Below are 23,745 nucleotides of genomic sequence, written 5' to 3' on the forward strand. Positions count from 1 at the left end.
ATAATAGACGTGAATAGCAAAAAAACGATGGGATTATGCAGATGCCTCTGCAACATGAGAGAACTGGATTTCAGATGCTGTTCAAAAGGAGCACATTGTGCAAACAGAATTTCTGGCTTTATGGTCAAGAACTTGGGTGACAAGCCCATTTTGCTCACTTATAAAATTCTCCCACTTTTGAGTGCCGTGAGAGACTAATCAGACCAGCATAAACAAGACAAGGGAACAGACGAAAACAATTTCCTTTCTTTCATAAGAAAATTCCTTCCCCAGGCCCTCCTCATTCCGGTGGGTAGCCTGAGGCAGCCAGAACCAGACATTTCAGCTTTAACTGGGCTTATCTGTATATGCTACATATTTTCCTGAGTTGATCTTTGTATAGCATAAGATGAACATTTAAATCACAGCACACAGAAATATCAACAACTGGACTTGATTTTCATAACAAACAAAAATATCACAGCACTCTTTCTTGTGGCGTAGTCAAATGGCAATACTTAAAAGGTCAAGCTAAGGGCGAGAAATTCATGACTTCTGTTATCATGTACGTTATGTAATTTGGGAAGGTGAGTATCAGCACATAAAGCTCTGGATTTGAACTCTGGGCTCAGGGCCCCAGTTATGAAATAATTTTGGGTTGCGGTGCTGTTCTGTTCAAGATGTGGTACCAGCTGAATTTAAAGAGATTATCAAAACACACATTCAATTCATAGATGGAGAGAGAGACCATTGGAGACTATTGGACTGAGTCAATCTGGATTATGAAATGCTGGTGACAGCACTAGTTATCTGGTTTAGTATATGAATTTGATAGGCTGGTGATGTTCATATCATTTTGGAACAAGCCTTGTTTCCTCAAGAAGCTATTCTCTGGTATGGAATGTTAAATGAGATTCTGAAGGTGTACAGCCCGGAGGCCAAGTGCCCCAAACCACAAAGTACACAAACTTAATTTAATGTTAACCCATGACTCTCAATGAAACTCTTGTTGATTGTTGCAAAACTACAAAGCCAGTTGCGTTGAAGGCATATGAAAAGAAGTTCTTTCAACACTGCAGACTCATATGCAATGAACTCTCATTTACTGTTGTGAACTATGTGATCAAATCATCAAATCAACAAGCAGGCTCATGTTGGCAAGCAACTTCTCCAATTGTGTAAATCAATTATCTCAATTATTTATTGCAAAGATTTTATGTGGTGGTTGCCTCCTCATTCAGACCCTCTCTTCTCCTGCATGGTTGTTGTTGTTTTTTAGTGGGAGATTGAGAAGCCTTTCCACAATAGCTGGTGTTCAATGGGCTGGAGTTCACAGCAAGAGAGATCAAACTACATTTCTCAGGATGTAATATACAACTGTGTGCACATTGCACAGCACCATCACTGCACATGTGCTAACTATCTGGAACTCTCTTAAAACAGACATCTGTTTCAGGACAATCACCAAGAAAGCTTGCACTGAGCCAATTCAAGACAGAGAGCGCAGTTTGCCCATCAATAGTCTAGAAATAGACACAGGCACATACATTTTTAATATGTGCAACCTTTTCATAAGTAACTGTTATGAAACAGTTCTCAAAATTCAAAGGTTTGTTTCTAGCAAATTCTGGTTTCTTCCCTCTTGGTTCCTCCACATATTCTGCTGATGAACAGCCTTCTGTGTCAATCCCTATGTGTTTAGGGGCAGGGGGTCACATTCTAATATATTTAGAACAATGTTGAACTCTGATCACTCTGCAGAAGTCACAGGACCTAAATTTGCAAGTGCAGCGAATATGATCAGTGACCAAGGCAAGCAAACACTGGCCAAGGATAAAGACACTTCAGCTACACCACAGTCGAAGTGGAAGTCAAGAAACACTAACCTTGTAAGAGTTTCATTTGAAAAAAGCGCATTATTTATAGGGGTTGCTTCTGCAAGCATACCACAGTGATGCAGCAGCAGACCCCTTAATCAACAGTGCTGTACTTGAATACTTCTCTTGACTAATCAATCACTGTTGTCTGACTCAAATACACAGCACTGCGCTTGAAGACAAAGGCACTAATTTGGCAATGGAGCCAGGCTGCAACTTGGCACGTGACAGACTCTCACTCACTCTCATGAGCATATGCCAATTTGTCTTCCTGAGGGGTTTTCAAACATTTTTAATATGAGCAGTAAATGTGAGACTATCTTCCCCCAACATAATGCTTCTGTTGTAGGGAAAATGCAGTGTGTTGGTATTGGCAAAATGAAATACCTTCTCCCTCACCAAGTGTGTTTGTTACAACAGTTTGGATAATAGATACATGAATGTCACAGACAGGTCCACAGACAAGTGTGTGCAACATCATTATGGACATTACGTGACACTGGTTTCTGTTCTGCCCTGTATTTGTTGCATACAGTACTGTTTTTATTCTGCTGCAGTTTGTCTTCCACCATAAATTTCATTATTTGTCTTTCACTGAGGTGAAATGACATAACTTATGTAAAGTATTTAAATAATTACATAATTTAGGTTGCCATTATATTATTCCATCCCATTCATTTAAATGCAAAGGGAACACAATGCAAACTGGGTGGCAGGAGCATAATCAGTTATGTATCCGTTGCCGACTGAAAACAACAGTGAATACCAATTATATTCACTGGATTGATTTCTGTTCCAGACACGGGACAAAAAAGTGAATGCTGATAATTCCTGCTCCTTTTTCTGCTTTCTTTGGAATTCTCTGACATCGTTAGACATCCCCAGTAATTAATAATTCCTGCCCTATCATTATTGCATCTCACACACAGCATGACTTCCCTTTCTTCCACAGCCCCAGTCTCATTATGTGGAGGTACACTGATACAGTTTATGTTTAATGCAATGTAGTGCTAAGAATAAGATGTGGTATTTTCCCCTTGCTTGCCTTAGACAACAGCCAGGAAACGCCATATTCAAGTTAACATTTTCTCACTTCATTTCCCTCAGAACATTATTTGATCCTATGAGAATATGTCTTAAATCCACTATTTATCAATCAACTACAATACTGCTTTAAGAAGCAAAATATTCTTTAAAAATGCCACTTCCAAGGGAGAACGACAGGTTGGGACTAGGAGCTCTATAGCAATGCAGGAGGTTGCTGGGCAGCAGTGTGTGTATCCTATCCCTTTCCCACTCCTGAATATCTCCCCGCAACCCTGAAAAGCACTGCAAGGCTCCTGCTTCTGGTTGACTGGAGCCCTGAACAGGAGTATGCCTGAGAGGGTGGAGATACACAGCAACACTGCCTGGCAAGTCCCCCTTTTAAATTACTATAAGAAGCAAAATAGGCAGCGTGCATCAATCTTTAAATGTACATAACTACACTTAGATCTTGTAGGAGGACGTGGGTTGTAGGACTACTCGTGGCTGTGATTTTAAGATGGCTGTTGTACAAATTATATTCTCTTTTTCTTATGAAGATTTTTGTCCTGTGGGGACCTTCAGTTATTGCAAAACCTGCTTTCCACAACTTGGAAATAAAAAAAAATTAAGTTCACCATGAGAGAAATCACAAAGGGGTCTTTAGTGGTAACCCTAGGGAAGTGGCCTGGAATTGCAGCAAAACATCAGATTTCAGAGAATTTATTTTTACAGCTTTAATTTTACATTCTCTGCTCAGCTGGAGCATTAGAAGAGAATCTGATAGCTCAGAGCTCAACAACCTGTTGTTGAAATCAGCAGGGAAATTAGGGACACATTACTATTTATCACTTAGGGCAAGCAAGAATCAATCTTAGCAGAGGGATTGCAGTGCAGTCTCTACCACACTGGATCACTTCCTGAGTGACAGTCTCTTGTGAAAGGCCAGATGGTTACGGTTTTAGGGAAGCATCATTATTGATGTATTGCTGAGACAGAGGAGCCAAACAGCAGTTCCTAAGTGACTGTTAAGAAGTCAAGGGCTGAGGGACAGCTGAGTCAGCAAGGCAAAGTTAAACCATGCGGTTGTTTTGCATGCTAACTAGGATAGCTCCAGGTTTCCTAGTCGTGTCCTTTGGCTCTGAGCCAAATCCTGTTCCACCAGGTTGGCAGTTCTCATATCACAGCTGCAATGTAACCTGGGACTGCAAAATCTGCAACCAGGTACATGAGAATAACAGCTTTTAAGAACCACAATCTACTGAAAACATACTAAGTTGAGCAAGGGATTTCTAAAGATGAGATAGACCCCACTGATAAGAGTTATGTCACTGAGTTGTCTGCTGTGGTAGACTCTCTGTTGCACCCTTACCTGGATGCGAGTAAAAAAGTACACTTGGTACACACCCCACACATATGCTGAGTTCAACCATTCTGTTTGTTGCACTTGCCATGAAGTTATAAGCAACCAGTTTTATTTCTAACTATGAATGGGGAAGACTGGGAGATGTTTGGCAGCTCTGTGGCCAAGGTGCCTGGAAAGCCTGGGCTATGCAAAGCTAAATCAGCACTTGTAGCCTTTTGTGCTCCAGAACAGGAAAGGTCAGTGAAGGCAGAGGGGTGATCTCTAGGAAAAAGTGATCCAAGCAGCTTTGCCTAATGGTGCCCAAGCTGGAATGCTCTCCACCAGAAAATCCAGTGTGTGGGAGGTTAGACTTTCAGCAGTTGTGTCTAAACTGTAATGGTCCCCCCCCCCAGCACTCCTCTTAGAAAAGGCACGTGAGTTACCTTCAATCAGGAGTGTCCAAGGCAGTGGACCTCCTCTGCCACTTTCCCTCTGTCTGAGGTACCTTCAAGCAGAGGCATCCCAGCTGACAAGCTCTCTTCCCTTCCAGACTTTCTTAAAGAAAAAGCTGGGAGGGGGGCATCTTCCAACTTCATTTTTTTACTTGACAGACATATCTCTCCATCATCACAATTCATGGACATATTTCAGCCAGACAAAATTGTCTGAGAAGAGCATGGAGCAAAGCCAGTGAGGAGTGTGACTTGAGGAGAGTCCCAAGGGCTGTATAGAGAGGCCTGGAAGGCTGCATTCAGTCTCTGGGCTTGAGGTTCCTCATCAGTAGTGGGCTTTCAAGCAAGTCAGACCTAATTAATTTTTATAATGAATGATTTTAGAATGTTGTTTATGTTGTACTTTTGTACTGTTTTATTGTTGTTAGCCGCCCTGAGCCCGGCTTCAGCTGGGGAGGGCGGGATATAAATAAAATTTATTATTATTATTATTATTATTATCAGTTCATTAATCCACAAATGCAAGAGTGAACCTTTGGGTACCATTTCTCATCAAGGCAGTGGACTGAACCTTTTAAAACTGCACTGATTCTAACCACCGTTTTCAAAACTGTTTTGATTTTTTTTATTTCTTAGAATTTCCAAACAATGACCAGTATGTTGCTGCTATTGTGCAATAAAAAAGGATTATAAAGCATTTATACAACAGAATTTGGATTAGTGTTGACATTAACAATATTATCTTGCACTTACCCTCATGAGGCCACTCCCAGCAAGGTCACTTGGTCTGTTCACATTATTGCTGCTGGGGGGAGATGAGCTTTTGAATTTGGTTGTTCTCAAGTCTTCACTGTTTGGCAGCAGGTTTTTTTCTGGATCAATGTGGTTTCTGGGAAGGTTTGTTTCTTGATGTGAAGAAGGAGCTTCCGTCAGATCATTATGGGTGGATTTACTATCCAAGGGCTGAGATGGAGCAGGATGGGCTACAGGACCTCTGCTGTTGGAGCCTGTGTCCCTCTTAAGAGAGCGTCCCCTGATGTCTGCCAAGTGTGCTCTGTAAGCCAGCAACTCTTTGAAGGACCTTCTCATCCTTGTTTTACTTTGATGTCCTTCCCTCCAGTCCAGCCACTTAGGAAGATAACCTCTCCTCTCTGCTGCAGGTTGGGCATTTATCGTATGCTCAGATCTCTTTACAAACACCAAGATCGAGTCAGTGGTGTTGGTCCAGATTGCCTGACACCAATGAGGCTTGATACAGATCACCTGGATGCACATCTTTCCCTTGAGCCAAAAAGCATCACAGGTAGGGCTCTGACAGCAAGTAGCTTGACAAGATTGGACAGAGTGAAATCCTTCCAGCAGCTGGAGATGAACACCATCCAGTGACCTCAAATGGCCTCCCTGGAGAGCCTTCCCTGGCTGGCAAGTGCCTCTAGTCCAGCTTGCATCTGAGCAAAGAGAAATAAAATTATAACAATTTTAAATAAGAATCCAACAGCATAGATGTAATCCAGGAAATAATTATATCTGGGTGATTGTTGTTGTTGTTTTTTTAAAAAACCCTACTTCATTTCTGCTCTCTAGTAATAAACATAACTTATCAGGGGTGGGTGTCATCAGCATATTGATGGCACTTCACTCCAAATCCCCCAATGACAGTTCCCAATAACTTCAAAAGGTATTAAACAAAATGGGTTACAAGACTGGAGCCTGCAGAATCCCACAAAATAATTCCTATGGGGCCAAGCAGTAGCAACCCAATTATAGTCTCTGGAGCCAGACTTCAATAAAGAAGAACCATAGCAATGCGCTATCTCTAACTCCCAAAATCATGTGATAGTCCACAAGGATACCATGGTCAATGGTATCAAAAGCTGTGCTGCAGTCAAGGAGAATTAATAGAGTCACACTCCTCCTGTCCTTCTCCCCAAACAGGTCACTGCTCAGGGTGATCAATGCAGTTTCCATCCAAATATCCAGGCCTGAAGCTGGAATGAAATGGGTACAGAACTCTGTTTCCTTCAAGCATGAAGTTGCCCACCCACCCGAATCTAAATTGTTAGATGATTATGATCTAAAAATAGAAGACTAAACACCCTACAAACAGGAATCATGGGAAGTACTTTAAACACTGCTTTAAATACTAATGGCTGCTTTAAATGGCTGCCTTAAATACTAATCTGTTTAATCAGAAGTGTCTTATCTTCAAACGATTACCATTTGTTGCCAAAGACTAAAAGATCATCTTGGCTAGGTCAGAAGTACAAGCAAAGGAGTACAGTCGTACTTTGGGTTGAATGTGCTTCAGGTTAAGCGCTTTCAGGTTGCGTTTCATGGCAACCTGGAAGTAACGGAGCGCGTTACTTCCGGGTTTCGTCGCTCGCGCATGCGCAAACGCTCAAAATGACGTCACGTGCATGCACAGAACGCGACCCGCGCAGACGCGCCATCCCATCTTACGTTCCATTCAGGATGCGAACGGGGTTCCGGAACGGATCCCATTCACATCCCAAGGTACCACAGTACTGGCAAGCAACTCATTCACACACAATTGTTTGTAAGATTCTCTCTTTCTACATTGTTATAATCTGAGAAGGGTCCCTTGCCCTATAAAACAGCAGCATGCAGTCAACAGTGTACACAGTTCTGAACCAGAGTTGCCTTCTATAACTATGAAGTGCAAAACAATGAGAAGTTACAAATAACTTAGGAAACAAGTTGTTTGTTGCAACCTCCCCAATGGATGTTGGTTAAAGTAACAATTTCACCCAAATAAATCTGTTATCAGGAGAACAGACCAGGGATGAGGAAGGTTGGGCCCAGGGGTCAATGTGGCCCTTGTGACTCTCCCCTGGCTATGTCCCACCCCTTACCAGTCCTGCTCCATGCCCTCCTTGAGTGCTTTTGCCTGACTGAAACATCTCTTGCCTGCCTTAATGGAGAAGTGTTTATGTGAGTGCATATAACCCCCTGGCTTTTGCATGGCTAGAATGTAGCCTACTGTACAAAGGAAAGAGTCACATCCATTGCTCTGCCCACTTTTGCCCCGGCCAATACAGGCATGTGGCCTCCTTTGGAAGGTTGCCCATGTGGGAATGAAGTCCTTGGGCTGAGTAAGGTTCCCACCTGTGCTCCAGACAATGAAAGAACTCTTCCGCTGCTCCTTGCCACAGATCTGTCTTGCTCCTTCTTTGCCTCTGCCTCACTGCACCCAGCCTTGCCTGGATTCCAGGACCTCCTTACCCCCTTCCCTTGGTAGGTGCAGAGTCTGGCAAAAAAACACAGCTACCTTGAAAACCAAATGACTATGGCTGGGGGCCTGTAGTCTGTGCCTGTGTATTAACAGCTCCAAGGTCAAAGATCTCCTGCAAGAACATATAGCAGAAAAGGACTATTTCCAATACAAATACCATCCACAGTAAAGTCTGCTCAAACAATTACAAGATTTCCCCAATGGGTGGAAAAAATGGCTAATACCACAAGGTGCCTGCCTATCAAATTTTAGCCTAAAGTGCTTTTTAATGATTGACTTTTACAGAGGAGTTTTTGAATGGAAACACAACAGAGCAAACATCTAACACCACTGGTAATGATGTGCTCATAACACTACCATCTGTTCAGGCCTGAAGAGCCCAGAACTGCATAGCACCACCCAAGGGCAGTTATGAAACTACATAAGGTGTGCTTTACTCCCATGGCACTGGAGTAGATTATTGGTTGAGATTCTATCCTAACTTTTAAATAGCCATACCCACACCCACTCTCATTTTCAAGATGTTGCAATAGGGTTTTTTTGGGGGGGGGGTATAATAATTTTTAAAGTGCCAAAGCCCTTTTCAAAGTATTCTTGAAGTTCTGAGCTATCCTAACTCAAAGCATAATATCTGGAAGCCAGTACAGTGGTACCTCGGGTTAAGAACTTAATTCGTTGTGGAGGACCGTTCTTAACCTGAAACTGTTCTTAATCTGAGGCACCACTTTTGCTAATGGGGCCTCCCACTGCCACAGCACAATTTCTGTTCTCATCCTGAAGCAAAGTTCTTAACCCGAGGTACTATTTCTGGGTTAGCGGAGTCTGTAACCTGAAGCATCTGTAACCTGAAGCGTCTGTAACCCGAGGTACCACTGTACATGCATGTGTGTGTGGAAAAAAATATTTCTACAAGAGTATGTCTGCAGTTTCCTTTTCCAATGGCAACTCTGAATGTCTCATGAAGTATCACTTTGGAGCTCAACCTTTGAAGGCAGTTTTCAGAGGGAGAATGGGGGCAGGATACTGCTGGAAAATGGAAAATGTAAAGCTTATACATATAAGTGTTTTACAGGTACTTTTAAGTGGATACACATACCAAGTCAACCTCCAAGGCCTGGGCAAGAGCCCCAGACTGACTTTTTTAAAAACTCAACTGTCTAGCCCTCCTAGAAAGGAAGTTATGAAGCTAAATGTGCAGGTACTCTTCTGCAAAATGAACCAGCCTGGCTGCTCCTACCTGACACTGTTCGATAGGTGAGTTTTTCGGATACCAGGCAATAGAAAATCTGATTTCAAGATTTTCTAACTGCTGAGGTTTCTTTGTAACCACTTTGGGCAGCTCTTGCCACAATAAATTTAGGTGGAGAAGGAAAAGGGATAATTTACATTGCAATAGGATAAAACGGTGGATGGTATCCCAGCCCTGAAGTTGATTGATCTTATTAATTCTGTAACTGGTGTACCAAACATTTCTTGTGTTTAGTGCAATCTCATTAAAAAAAAGTAGTCCGGAAATGCTTCTTATTATTACAGTGGTACCTCGGGTTACATATACTTCAGGTTACAGACTCTGCTAACCCAGAAATAGTACCTCGGGTTAAGAACTTTGCTTCAGGATGAGAACAGAAATCGTGCGACAGCGGCGCGGCAGCAGTGGGAGGCCCCATTAGCTAAAGTGGTGCTTCAGGTTAAGAACAGTTTCAGGTTAAGAACGGACCTCCGGAACAAATTAAGTACGTAACCAGAGGTACCCCTGTACCATGCTAATGGATTTCATTTTAATACAATTGTCACCTGTTTTCACTCCATTGATCAGAGCCTTATATATAAAGTTCCAGGGATTAAGGACACTTTAAAATAGACAGCTAGCCTCTGTGAGATGACTAGACTGGGAAAATAGGCCTCTGCAAGATTAATTTATAACCAGGTCATATTGCCCTAACCCTTAAGGCAACTCCTTGATTCACATGCTATGTTCTTAGCTGCTACTGTGCCATTAAACGAAAGGTTACCAATTCACTTAAGTGAATTAAGTTTAAACTCAACAATAGGGAGAAGGTAAAGAAGACAATAAAGCTATCACATCAGTTAAGGAATTAATTATTGCACATAAAAGACGACTATTTTTCTCCCATGATCTTTTCATGTTATATTTTTTTTCTTTCTAAATAAACACTGATAATTCCCTCTAAATCTGAGATGTGCATATTGTGCTTTTGTTTGAAAGCCTAATGGTTTTATATTTCCCTAGGAGTTCAATGGCCACAGAATTGGGTTAGGCTTTCATATACACTTCCTCTTATTTTAAAATGTTTTGACCCTCATTTTACCTCTTTCTTTTTTCCTTGCATGTTCCTGATGCAGCTCTTTCCTACCCTAATATTCTTCATCAAACTGTATGGCAGATTTACAATATCTGTATAACTCTGGATTTCATTTCTTCTTTCTATAGCACAGCCACAGTGTCTGTACTCAGATGCAAAACAGGAAAAATCTACTAGCCAGTTGGATGTCACGTTTGTGGTTCTTCAGTGGGTACTTTGTAAATTTCACATCTGTTCAAGTTAGTTACAAATACTGTGCAGCCTTTATCTGACATTCCAATCTCCTACCTGGTTTCTTGCCCAGTAATGGTCTCAATGGTCAGCCTTTCATCCTATTTAAAATATCAAATGCTTCCAAACTAAAAATTGCTATCCTTTCTTTGCTCACATCAGGAAAATCAGGTGGTGATTCAAGCGTTTTTTGCATGTTCTGCCTTTTTTCAGTTGTTGTTCTAATGGTCACCCATGTAGCACTAAAACATGGCTTATCATTACGTGTGAAATGGGCCACTGCATGTAAAGCATTCTGAATATACTAATATGCTCCAAAAATATTACACATTATTATTACTGGACCTAGAAGAAAATCTGCCATCAGAAGAGTTCTAAGCAATTAAGATGCTTGCTACTAACACCACAACCGGTCACTGAACAGTCTGGCATCTTTGTGTATACTAGCATGAATGAATCCTGAGAATAGTATGATGTTTGGGGTGAAAAGCATGTGTGTTTTAAATATTTTGTTCCTCATTACATCCTGCATTGCAAAGTCTTGTGTTCCAAAATTCATTCTGTGTTTAGCACACAGCTGGACTTCATTTTGGAACAAAGGGGCTGAGCACCCAATACCACTGGCTGAGAAAGGACAGGTGTCATAATAACAAGGGCATGAGGTCCATAAAGCAAATGTTTCTGTGATACATTTTCCATAGCAAATTGGAAGTACTGGCAGCCTTAAAGAAAAATTAAAATTATGTTTGGATTGGTCTTACAAAATGTGGATTTAACAACTGAGGCTTTCCTCAAAGTTCACCTAAAAGACAAAAAAAATAAACAGGATCAAGGGGACTGGCGGCCAACCTTATTGGGTTTATTTCAACAGATCCCTGGAGATCTCTTAGACAGGTTCTCAAGCATGTGTGTGTGTTTTTAAAATTTAATTTGAAGCAAATCACAGTTTAGATTCTTACTGAGTTTGGTATTGGTCTGGTGTGCTGATTAATCTGTCAAGCACCATAAAAATTCACTGCAGCATAATTAAAATAGGTGACACAGTATTCCTGCCAGCTTTGAGATGGAATGGGAGGGAGGAAATGGTGGGAAGAGTCTTTGAATCCTGAAAACAGATGGGCAAAGCTGAATATTCCTAATTATGTTTTCTTGCCAGCTGCCTTCCATTAAACATTCAAGCTGTACTTACATTTTGTTTATTTGCATTTGTCTCCCTCCTCATCATATATATTAAATAAATCCTCTAAATGCTTTGCCTAGTCACCAAATGTCAGCCAAAGCAGACATCTCATTGTGCTTCTTAAAAATGCCCAAGCTTTGGCAAACATATAAGGGAAAGAAACCACATAATTAAGGAGCAGAAATTGCCTTGCGCATGCTTGCAGCAAGGGTAGCATCATTAAGCTTTTTATAGAGCTGAAGGATTTAAGGGACACTGGGGAAGAAGCCGTCTCAGAGAGAACAAGGGGCCAAGTTAGGTCATACACAAGATATGTAATGCCTTTCATGTATCTGGTATTTACATATCAAATAGAAACCATGTTGGGGGTGAGAGATTGAGGCCATGCCTAGGGGTGAGGCACTGATTTCTATTCCAACCTATGTTTTCTGCTTGCTGCACTATTTCTGTTCTGCTGCAGTTCAGCCTCCGACAAAAACGTTATTCGTATCGCTGACTGATGTAACTGAATTTTACGAAATTATGTTATTATGCTTTTCCACACAATTCAATTCAATGCAAATGCCAATCAGTTCAATGCAAATGAGAGGGGGCAAAATGTCATCAATCATGTATTGTTTGCGGACTGGAAACAACAGTGAATACTGATAATATTTGCCAAACTCATTTCTATTCTGAACATGAGACAAATTAACAAACGTTCGTTATTTTCACTTCCACTTCCACTGGAATTTTCCAATATCCATATCCATGCTACCAAGAGGTGGGTGGGTTGTTAAACCTTCTGTCCTATGCCATGGTCCCTAATGAAAATTGCTTCCCTGAAGCTGCTAAAGTCCCTAGAAGAGGTCTCCACTGGGGATAACAGAAGTATCCCTCCTGACATGCACTGAAGCTTTGAGGGAGATGTCACTGGTACTATAGTGAAGGAGGAATGAAGGATTAGCTACTGTCACCACATATCATGCTTCTGATTCTAATCTGGTTCCCTTTCTACCCCTTGAGGTTGCCATTTAAATTTTTTAAACAAACATAGCATCCAAAGTGTAAGGAACTCTGGAGCTTGAACTGGGAATGTCTGACATGTGGACACTTGTCTTAATAGCTAATTTACCCAGCTTCTTCCTCTCTCAATTCCCAAGGAAAATAAGCACAAAGGGAGTAAGGGAGATAAACAAAAGATGGGGAATGGCAGCCAGGAGTTGCTTCACCACAAGAGGAAGGGGGATTTGTATTTCTCAGGGGGGGGGGAGGGAATTTTCTATCTTTTCCTGCCTTTTTGTGGAAAGCCTTGAGAATTCTCAACACTGTTGAGTCAACAGGAAGAATTTTCTTTAACATGGAGAGGGTATGCTAGACTCTGAGAGAAACAACCACTGTTTTGAAAAAGGTAGAACACAAATACTGTAGAATCAACCAATTACATGGCATGCCCCAGTTGTGCCTCAGTTACTTCCTCAAAAGTTTGCAGGGTGGGTCCTTCCAGAGAAACCTGATGACTGCTATTAAAACAGCAGAGCAAACAATTCACCAGCTCAAGAACTGCAAAGTATTTATTTTCTTATCCAAATACACACACTCATTAAAGGTTTCGTAACCCTTACAAGTGGCTCAGGCAGTTTTCTTGCACAAGCACTGTGACTGCATGACAGCCAGCTGAACTGCTTAAACAGCAACTGCGTAGGGGGAAAGCGTGCTCTGCTAAGGACCCATATCAGTGTCATCAAACAGGCCTTCTCTACACAAAGAAAAGTCAAAGTTGCTTGGATGTTTATGATGGAGCAGCACTAATGCAAGATTTTTACTTTCACAAACAGCAGTTGCGGAGTGGGGATTCAGATTGAGGCTCTGGTGTATGGCTTTAACTCTTTGCCACCTACCGCTGTCCCAATTCAGAACAGGAAGACAACATACCACCGAGGATAATGGGAGCTTCTACCAGCCAAAAAATGCCCCAGGTGGTTTCTGAAATTTCTAAAATAATGTCAGCATACAATGAAAGCAATTCCAAGATATTGTGAATTGACCATAGGTTTTTATCAGCATAATAGCTAAGAACATGGGCTAAGATGTCTTCATTTCCGAGCACAATTCCGAGTACGTTTCCGAGCACAATTCAAAGTGTTGGTGCTGACCTTTAAAGCCCTAAACGGCCTCGGTCCAGTATACCTGAAGGAGCGTCTCCACCCCCATCAGTCTGCCCGGACGCTGAGGTCCAGCGCCGAGGGCCTTCTGGCGGTTCCCTCACTGCGAGAAGCAAAGCTACAGGGAACCAGGCAGAGGGCCTTCTCGGTAGTGGCGCCCGCCCTGTGGAACGCCCTTCCAGCAGATGTCAAAGCGATAAACAACTATCTGACATTCAGGAGACATCTTAAGGCAGCCCTGTTCAGGGAAGTTTTTAACGTGTGACATTTTACTGTATTTTTGGTGTTTATGGAAGCCGCCCAGAGTGGCTGGGGAGGCCCAGCCAGATGGGCGGGGTATAAATAATAAATTAAATTATTATTATTATTCATTTTAAACTCTCTGGTTGTCCTCTCATTAGTAAGATTAGAGCAGGCTTCCTCAAACTCGGCCCTCCAGATGTTTTGAGACTACAATCCCCATCATCCCTGACCACTGGTCCTGCTAGCTAGGGATCATGGGAGTTGTAGGCCAAAAACATTTGGAGGGCCGAGTTGAGGAAACCTATTGTATTAGAGTAATACAATACTAGGGTAACCTTATCAGGTTGTTGTAAATATGACCATAAGCAGTACTTTGAGCACATAAAAATGCTGTTTAAGCATTATTTTTATTACATGTAATAACACAGACTGCAAGAAGATCAAACCTATCCTTCTTAAGGAAATTAGCCCTGAGTGCTCACTGGAAGGACAGATCCTGAATCTGAGGCTGCAATACTTTGGCCACCTCATGAGAAGACTCCCTGGGAAAGACCCTGATGTTGGGAAAGATGGAGGGCACAAGGAGAAGGGGATGACAGAGGATGAGATGGTTGGACAGTGTTCTCGAAGCTACCAACATGAGTCTGACCAAACTGTGGGAGGCAGTGGAAGACAGGAGTGCCTGGTGTGCTCTGGTCCATGGGATCACGAAGAGTCGGACATGACTAAACGACTAAACAACAACAACAATAACAACACAGATTGTAGCCTACACTATTGACCTTATGTTTATTACAGGCTTAAAATAATGAAGTCAGTTACAGATCTTTGATGTTCAAATGTAGCTCTCAGAAGTGAACCAGTTGCTGACTTCAGATTTACCACAGCACGTTATATTAGCCTTATGTTGCCTCCAGTTTAGAATAAAATCAATCAATTAAGAAAATGCAGTTTTGCCACATTCATGAATCTTTCTCTCTCAAGAGACTGTAACTAACTCTGACAGGTTAACAGAAAGAAAGAAAGAAAGAAAGAAAGAAAGAAAGAAAGAAAGAAAGAAAGAAAGAAAGAAAATTTCACTGCAACAATTTGCAATTACATTGTTGTTTGAAAACAATGGTGGCTTTTTAAAAATAGCATTGTAACAGCTAGACAATATCCACTTTCTACTGAATAGAAAGCTGTATGGAACAAAGAAGAATTTCATTCTTCAGTATGTGAATATTCATTATGAAGGTGGGAGTTAAGAAGAGACAGACTGTGACAGTTTAGTATGCTGGAACAATAATTCTAAATTCCAATAAAGCAATTCCGTAAGTTATTTTAAAAATGTCCAAAATCATCCTACTACTAAACCTTTGGGACTCATTTTGTTGTGTGTATAAAAGTGGGAACAGAATGCACTGAAGTAGGCATTTCAATGGCAAAATGTAGGTTTGTAAAGAATTACATTCAAACAAGGCCACAATACCTTCCACCATAGAAGCATCAAAGTGCCCCCACCCACCAACACAAATTATCATAGCTATGGTTAAAAAGACAAAAAAAGCCAGTGGTTTTTGAAACACGACTCCAGTAGGCTCAGGAAACAGGAAACTAATCTCAAAAGAAGAAAAAAGAAGCAGATCCATTCTAACTTAAAACATGTAATGATTACTACTTACTCTCTACAACTAAAAAGATAATAAACCATGAATTTTAAATCAACTTTGTGTGACAAGCTGGAGATTAATGGTTCACTTACTGCACATCAGCTTAATCAAATTTCTCAATTGCCGAACGTCAGAGAAAGCATAGGATAATTATGGAGATTACAGCAGCAGCCCTGTCCAGAAGGCAGAGATTTTGCTAACTATAGTACTAACCCACTGAGATCAAATGCAACTAAGTCAGTATAAGTGACCCCTCTATTCTCTGAAAAAAGAGTAAATGTTACAAGTTTGCCAGCTGGAAGGCTTATTTTTAAAGAACTTTTCAAGCGGCAAGAGGCAGTGGGGAATTACTGGTAAGATAGAAGAAATCTGTGAAATAAGTTACTCTTTGAGAGGCCTTAAACTACTCCACTACACTTTCCTGCTTTCATCTGTTTCAAATGTTCTTAGTTATTTTAGTTTAGTTTATTACATCTATGAATTGCTTCTCACAAATAAAAGTCCCAATGTAATTTAGAGCAAAATTCAAAATAATAAATAATAAACATAATTAACAATGTCAATAAGATCGGTTTAAATAAGGTTATAATTTATGTTTGTTTGTTTTTTTGTTTGTTTAAACATTTCTGGAAAATCAATAATTTTTTTGAAATAAAATAAAATAAAAGTGTAGCCAGAATAAAAAAAAAACCCACATTCAATTGCTGCTGCTGTCCAAAGGCACAGGAAAATGAAAACAGATTTGACTGCCACTGAAATTAGACAAATTTGGTACCAGGTTGCCTCCCTAGTAGGAGAATTCCGTAAGTGGGAAGCTATTACAGAACAGGTCCATTCTCTCATCACCACTCTCTGGACCTCCCTTGGAGGAAAGCACACAAAGAAGGGCTTCATCTCAGGGTTCATATGTGGAGAGATGGTCCTTTAAGTATAGAGGTCTCGAGAAGTACAAGATCAAAATCAGCACTTGTCCCTGTTACTAGTTGTGACAACAGTAACAATGTTGGATCCAGGAGTACCTCAGGCTGTGAACCAGCTCCTCAAGGGAAGTGTGACCCCCATCTAGAACAGGATGCATTCCATCTGTCCAAATAATAGTACCAATAGTGCCTGTGTTTTATCTGGATTAAGCTTCAGTTTGTTGGTTCTCATCCAGTCCATTACAAAGACTAGGCACTGATCCAGCATATGCACCACCACACCCACTTGAGATATAAACGTTGTGTGACATCAGCATACTGATGACAACACACATCAAAACTCTGGATGACGCCAGCCATTGGTTGGTGTATGCCAGGCTGTATCAGAAGCTGGTTTTTTTTATATAATTCTTATAAGTATTTTATATGTAAAATTGTTTTACATATCTTTATTTTATTGTAAAATTGCCTTGAGATGCTTCGTAGGAAGTAATTCATAAAAGAAATAATAATGCTGATGTTTAAAAGCATGTGGGATAATACTGAACCCAGGAACCCCACATTAGAGACTCCATAGGACTGAGCAACACCCCGCAAGCACCATGTTCTAGTCTAGTCCCTGCTCAGTGCAGGAATCTTGCTGCTACAGCTTCTCTGATGGTAACCCCAACCATCACAATCTTAAAAAAAATTATCAGAAAGAGAATTGTGAACTATTACCTGCATATGAACAGGCGGCATTGAGGCAGGCACACATGTAGAGAAGATGGAGATGGCCCAGGCACTTGGCAGCTTTTCTAAATAAATATCCCAATATGTTCACAGAGCTGGTGCTGAAATTGTCTTCCAACCTTTTCTCCATGGCCTTTGTGGGAAGACCCAGAACTCTCTAAATATAAAATACACAAGAGACACAGTTCACCTTCAGGAAAGATGAATTGAGACCACTTTATGCAAAGCAATTACATCTCTCATGCGGGTACATAAAATAAAGCACACAGAGCAGAAGCAAATAGTTGCCACAGTTTACCATTAAGCCTCAAAGTTTGTTACTGAATTATCACAAAATTCTCCCAACTGTACCTTAGGACACAACTTTTAGTATATGCCCATTTTCTGGAGAAATTTTGTGAGTTATAAAGTCAGTTAGCCTTTGAACACAATGAGATGAGAGCAAACCTCATTTATCCACAGCAGTTGCCCACACAAACCTAAAAAGCTGCCTTCTTGGCACTTGTCTACTGTTGGCCAGCTGCTTTCACACATTAGAACAGACAGCTCAGAAGCAAGCTCACATTTGTAGCAGCTTCCAGGATTCAATTCAAAATGAACCAAACTCCAAGCAAACAGTGCTGAGCTGATGAATTTTAAACAGGTGGATCTTTTGGACACTCTGTTTGAAAGTCTCCAGTGCAGAGGTGGCAGTCACTTCTACCTAGGGTGTGTTAAATACCAATAAATACAGCCCAGCTGCTGAGCAGGTGGACCTTATATCAGCAATTGCTTATTTGCACTGCCTGGCACCAGTAAGAAAACAAAAGGGGAACAGGAGCTGCACAGCCCACACAAACAGCCAATGAGAAGCTTCTCATGCTGCCATTCACTTTGCTCTGATAGACACATAGCCAGTGTTATTGGTGTAACAAGCTGTTGAGCTGTTTTGCTCTGCCAAGAGAAAGAAAACAAATGTTCAGATAGAGAATAAATTTAAAGCTGCAATCCGATGGGGACTTACCTTGGAGTAAGTCCAACTGAGCACACTGACATTTAATTCCAAGTAAATGTGTACAGGACCAGGTAACTAACAGAATAGGTCTATACTTCTTTACTCAAAAATTCAACAGGATTTATTTCCAAATAAGTGAGGACAGGATCACAGCCTTTTAAGTCCAATGATTTTAGACTGGTTCACTTAATTTGAACAGAACTGATTCTCTGTGTAGTGTAAAAATCATATCCAACAAATACGTTAGGTTTTTTTGCCTTCCTTATTGTGTCTTCTCAAGGGTTCTGAGACACATGAACAGAACAAAGCCCATAAAAATCTCAAGTGACTATGTTTTTCATGCCTCTAGAGAGTTTGCATAACACCTAGTGAAGAAAAGGCCAGAGCTCTGAATTTCAGGTAACAAACTGAAAGTAGACAGACCATGACAAAGGGTGAGAGTTGTTCTACCCCCCAAGACATGCACATACCGTATTTTTCGCTCTATTGGACGCAGTTTTTCCCCTCCAAAAATTGAGGGGAAATGTGTGTGCGTCCTATGGAGCGAATGCAGGCTTGTGCCATAGCCGCGCGCAACCCCTCCGGCAGGGAGAGGCTGCACGGGGCTAAAGGGGAAGCCAAAACAGTGAGCGGGATCCATCCCACTCGCTGCCTTGGCTTGTTCCATAGCTGCGCGCAACCCCTCTGGCAGGGAGAGGTTGTGTGCAGCCTGTACGCTGCTCTTTGGGGCTGGGGGGAAATATTTTTTTTCTTGATTTCCCCCCCTAAAAACTAGGTGCGCCCTATGGTCCGGTGCGCCCTATGGTGCGAAAAATATGGTACTCTCCTCTATGGTGCAAGCCTATTTGCCTGGCAATTGTCACCACGCAGACAGGAGCATTCAATTTGATAACTGTTCAATTGTCAATTGAACTGCAGTGGAACTAGAACCTCTTCATGTAACCTGAATCTATCCCTTCCCCAAAGCAATGCACATTCCTCATAGCAACATCTACTTATCTATATTCTAATTAGCACAGACCACTCCAGGATGCATCCAAGAACTGGAACTAAAAGGGAAGCAAGGGAGCCAGTATGTGAACAAAAGCTGTGCAAATTACCTGGAGGAGCAATTACAATCTCCAGACACTTCATCATTTGGACCTTGCCACCAGTACCAACACAAATAGGCCAGCAGATATCAAGCTATACATTTCTGTGCTCCTAGTGGGCCCTGAAGACTCTACAGAGCAACAGATTCAAGTGACTGCTGGGGTTAGGACTCCCTCAGTACCATGCATCATCCTAGGAAGGGAGAGATAAAGGAGTTCCCATATGACCTAAAATATGTTACATAACTCCATCAAAGAGGATCTTAGGGATCTCCTCAGATTGCACAAGGAAGGAATTGGCCATGCAGGAAGCAATGCAAAAGCCCAACCTTCTGCAATGCTGTATAAAAACAGAAGATACGCCTAAAAACCCCTTCATAATGTTGCAGAGGATTCTAAGGGCATATTTCCAGGTTATATTGGGGGCCAGCAACTCTGGAAGAAGCATGACAGCCTGACTTACACTACATCCAGCATGGCTAAGGTAAAGGTAAAGGTACCCCTGACCATTAAGGCCCAGTCGCGGACGACTCTGGGGTTGCACACTCATCTTGCTCTATAGGCCAAGGGAGCCGGCGTTTGTCCACAGACAGCTTCCGGGTCATGTGGGCAACATGACTAAGCTGCTTCTGGCGAACCAGAGCAGCACACAGAAATGCCATTTACCTTCCCGCCGGAGTGGTACCTATTTATCTACTTGTACTGCGTGCTTTCGAACTGTTAGGTGGGCAGGACCAGCATGGCTACCACCAATTAAATTGTGTCAGCTACCTGCCCAGTCACTCTGTACCACTGGGCTGATGCTGAGATCAGCCTATTAGTAGCATCTAATCTCATGTTTTGCTCTGAACACCTATGCAGGATGACAAATTAAATTAAATTCCTGCTGTTGTGCAAGTCTTTAACAACACCATTTGAGGAGTCAGGAACAGCTCAAAGTTCAATTCTGTCAGCTACAGGCCTGAAAGTCCATTTCCACAGAACAATGAATAGCTTTCTAATCAAGAAGCTGTGAAGCAGGTTATTCAACTGCTATAATAAGGAGTTCTTACAAAAAAAAATTGGATGAAGTAGGCAATAGCAATTATGAACTGTGAACAAATGTCCAAGGAACTTTGAGCATTGAATGAAAGTTTAAACACCAGCTTGTGCTATGACTAAGTCATCCAGCTAGGTTTATTTTATTTCAGTGTCTGGTTCTCAATACAATGGAGAAAAGGGTATAATGTGATGGTAAAAAATGTGCCAAAGAGGAATAAAACTGCAAAAAGAACCCAAAGAAACATTTTCCTGTTGGCAGTTCAAAGTGCCAAACTAGACAATACTGTATGTTAAATGCCTTCATGAATTTAGCCCTTTCACTCTGCACTGTTTTCTCAATTAAAGTTGCCCCCAAAGGAAAGCTGACGTTGACACCAAAGCAGCTTCACTTCTGGAGCAAATAGCAGCTTAAGTTCATTGGGACCATGACTGGAGTGGCAAGATGAAAAAGTGGACAGGGCTCCTCCAACTTTAATAGTTGTGTAGAAGAGAGAATTTTGACAGTTGTAGCTTGTCATGTAAGCCCTAACAGCGATGCATAAAAAAGGGGGAAAGAAACAAGTACCGTACATTAAATGCTTTCACACATTTAACACATTGTATAGTTTGGCTCCAAGATTATATGAGGATCCTAGTAGCTACAGCTTTGCCTCCATCTGATTTACAAATGACACACACATTAATTAGCTGCCCCTAAAAAGTGCAAATTAAGCACAGCCTTCTATATCACTATGTGCTCCCCAAGGGTTCCTTGACACAAACCACTATACTCAGTGCTAAATCAAAGAGGCTATTAAATGCACTTACTGAATGGCATTTCAAACAGCTTATTAACAAGGTATTTCTTCTCAGTGAGCTTTCAAAATCTAATGCATTCCTACAGAATTTACAACTTACTCATATTCAGTAGAATATACCAGTAATACTTTCTTTATACTTTTTAAGGTACTTTCATTCTCCAACACAAATAAGATTCCAACCATTCAACTTAAGTGCATGTATTAAAAGCTGTTCTTCCCACTATATGCATGCTTTTAAAACTTTCACTCAATGTCTAAAAGTCTACTAGACACACTGTAGATCACTTGACTCAATCTGGATATATTTGCTACTTTGTATAGTTAAATATTCTATTTTGCAACAATGTTATTGATCAAGCAGATTAACTAGAGCTGCAAAAGATAAGATACAGTACTTAACAGCATTAGAAGAAACATTTGAATTCACGAGGTGTTTTCAAAACAAAAACAAGATTTCTGTGGCTAACCAGGTTCCTCAATTCTTCCTAACTTTATTTATTTATTTATTTAAAGGCTAAGACAGTATTTTCCAAATTTTTGCTACCTGAGGTTGACTTTTTCTCAGAATTAAAACTGGAGCCACATTTTTATCTCAAAATTTCTACTTTCACAGTTAGAATGAAAATTACCATCCTTTAGATGTCCATCTCCTATGTGTCTGCAAGTCAGAGTTCTGCATGAGCCTCCAGATGGGAAAATGGCAAGACCAGAGTAATAACCCATATAGTCACACAACAGACAGCTTTGGTGGGTCATTTTGATATGTGTTTACATGAGAAATGATCCCATCCTTTCTCCACATGAAGAAATACCTGTCTCCAACTGAAGCTGATTGGAAGGAGGCAAAATCAAAGCACCAGTAAAATGCAGAGATATAATGGACAATCTCCTTTCTGGGTGGCTACTTTAGGTTCACACCAACCCCAGTAAACAGTATAGGAACTACTGGGCTATGAGAAAAGAGATTCAAAGTAGAATTAACTGGTACAAAATTAGCACTGGAGGATTCCTTAGCATTTATATACACAAAAGCTTCCAAACTAGCATGAAGAGTATGCATCCTCAAGACATACATAAATAAAATGCACCCCACTGATACCCATAGGGTTACTAATCTCTACCCCCCAAAATTTTATGGGGCATGAGCAGGCTCACAAATAAGAATAAATCAGGTTGATTTCCTCCTCCTCTGGAGAATCATGGAAGTTTTTAAAATACAAGAACAAAAGATTACAGAATTTATTTAAAACACACACCCTGCCAGAGAACTCAGCAGGAAGATAATACCTAATGCAAACAACTTGCAGGAAGACAATTTGATACTTTTGTACGGAGAGGACCAACAAACCAAATCTTTGCCCAAGCCTAGAATCAAGTCCTTTTCACTTCAAGCTGCTCATCCTGGGGTTAACTGAGGGTTTGGGCTAGGAGAGGGTCCTTAAAACTAGATTGCCACACTCACTGGCACACCTACAAAGGCTTGCTACAAAAATAAGCTACGGTTTCCCAACGTCTGAGCATTGTTTCGTCCACTTATTGGCACTATTTTGTCCAGCTTCAGGCCACAAATCCCTCCCCGTGCCACTTTTATTTCTATTTGCAGGAAGAGGCTTTAATTCAAGAGTACCTGCTTTGCATTGGTAAGGTTGCAGGTCCTCTCTCTCTCTCTCTCTCTCTCTCTCTCTCTCTCTGCTTAAAGGATTTAAACCGAAGCTGCACTTCCTACAGCCCCAACAAAAGTTTGATTTCGCTGTTCAGGACGGAAACCGCCACTCTTGAGTGGAGCCCAGCTGCTCCAAAAGCCTCCAGCGTCATCTAGTTACAGGATCTCCCTCGCGTCGCTTCCACCCTCCACTGCAGCGCACTCGGGACCGTCCAGGCAGCCAGGACCCCTTCCCTCCGCGCTGACCATGCCTGTCACAGGAAAGGACGGACAAGGCGGGAGGCCCCACCTCGGTCTCCGCCGTTCTCCACCCGCCCTACTTTCAGGAAACGCAGTTAAGAGCGGCACTTACCAGAGGTGCATGGCGGACGCGGAGAGAGAGTCCTCTTCAGTTGCCCGCTGAGGGTGGCGAAGGGTCCGCAGGCCGCGCGACTGGGAATGGAGGGGAGGTTGTGAGGGGCAGCGGAGCGGGGGCGTCGTAGTCTTGACAGGCTCAGGTAAGGGGAGGGGGCGTCACCCTGTCAGCATCCCCCCTCAGGGTGGAGGTCTGGGCGGCAGGCCTCGCGTTCACCATGGTAACCACGTAGGCCTCAGGCTCCCTCACCAGCAGCAGCCCCCTCCCCCGCCCAAAAAAACACACCACAACACACCTCAGTGTCGGAGGCTATTCAGCACGCGCCTACAGACGCTTACACGTCAGCGCGACATTCCTAGAGCAGCAGCAGCAGCACCTCACTCGACTCTGCCTAGCCCCGCCCCCATCTCTCTCTCTCTCTCTCTCTCTCTCATCCGGAAATACAA

The 23,745-nt window shown here is 41.8% G+C and overlaps 1 protein-coding gene and 1 long non-coding RNA gene across 3 annotated transcripts in view; one reads left to right on the forward strand and one right to left on the reverse strand.

Moving 5' to 3' along the window:
• Nucleotides 1–15,252, forward strand: part of LOC308590191 — a 113,327-nt gene extending 98,075 nt beyond the window's left edge. For both annotated transcript variants that reach the window (XR_014009714.1, XR_014009715.1), the window contains 2 exons: nucleotides 10,382–10,460; nucleotides 14,480–15,252. This is a non-coding gene — a long non-coding RNA (uncharacterized lncRNA). The remainder of the gene's footprint in view (nucleotides 1–10,381; nucleotides 10,461–14,479) is intronic.
• Nucleotides 1–23,742, reverse strand: part of KIAA0319L (KIAA0319 like) — a 58,273-nt gene extending 34,531 nt beyond the window's left edge. The window contains exons 1-3 of the mRNA XM_081199935.1: nucleotides 23,297–23,742; nucleotides 17,344–17,512; nucleotides 5,430–6,124 (exon numbers count right to left, since the gene is read on the reverse strand). Of these exons, the coding sequence (XP_081056061.1) occupies nucleotides 5,430–6,124; nucleotides 17,344–17,485 (837 nt within the window). The 5' untranslated portion in view covers nucleotides 17,486–17,512; nucleotides 23,297–23,742. The remainder of the gene's footprint in view (nucleotides 1–5,429; nucleotides 6,125–17,343; nucleotides 17,513–23,296) is intronic.
• Nucleotides 23,743–23,745: the final 3 nt, after the last annotated feature.

The sequence above is a fragment of the Podarcis bocagei genome (genome assembly GCF_964188305.1).
Source record: "Podarcis bocagei genome assembly, chromosome: 7".
Lineage (NCBI taxonomy): Eukaryota > Metazoa > Chordata > Lepidosauria > Squamata > Lacertidae > Podarcis > Podarcis bocagei.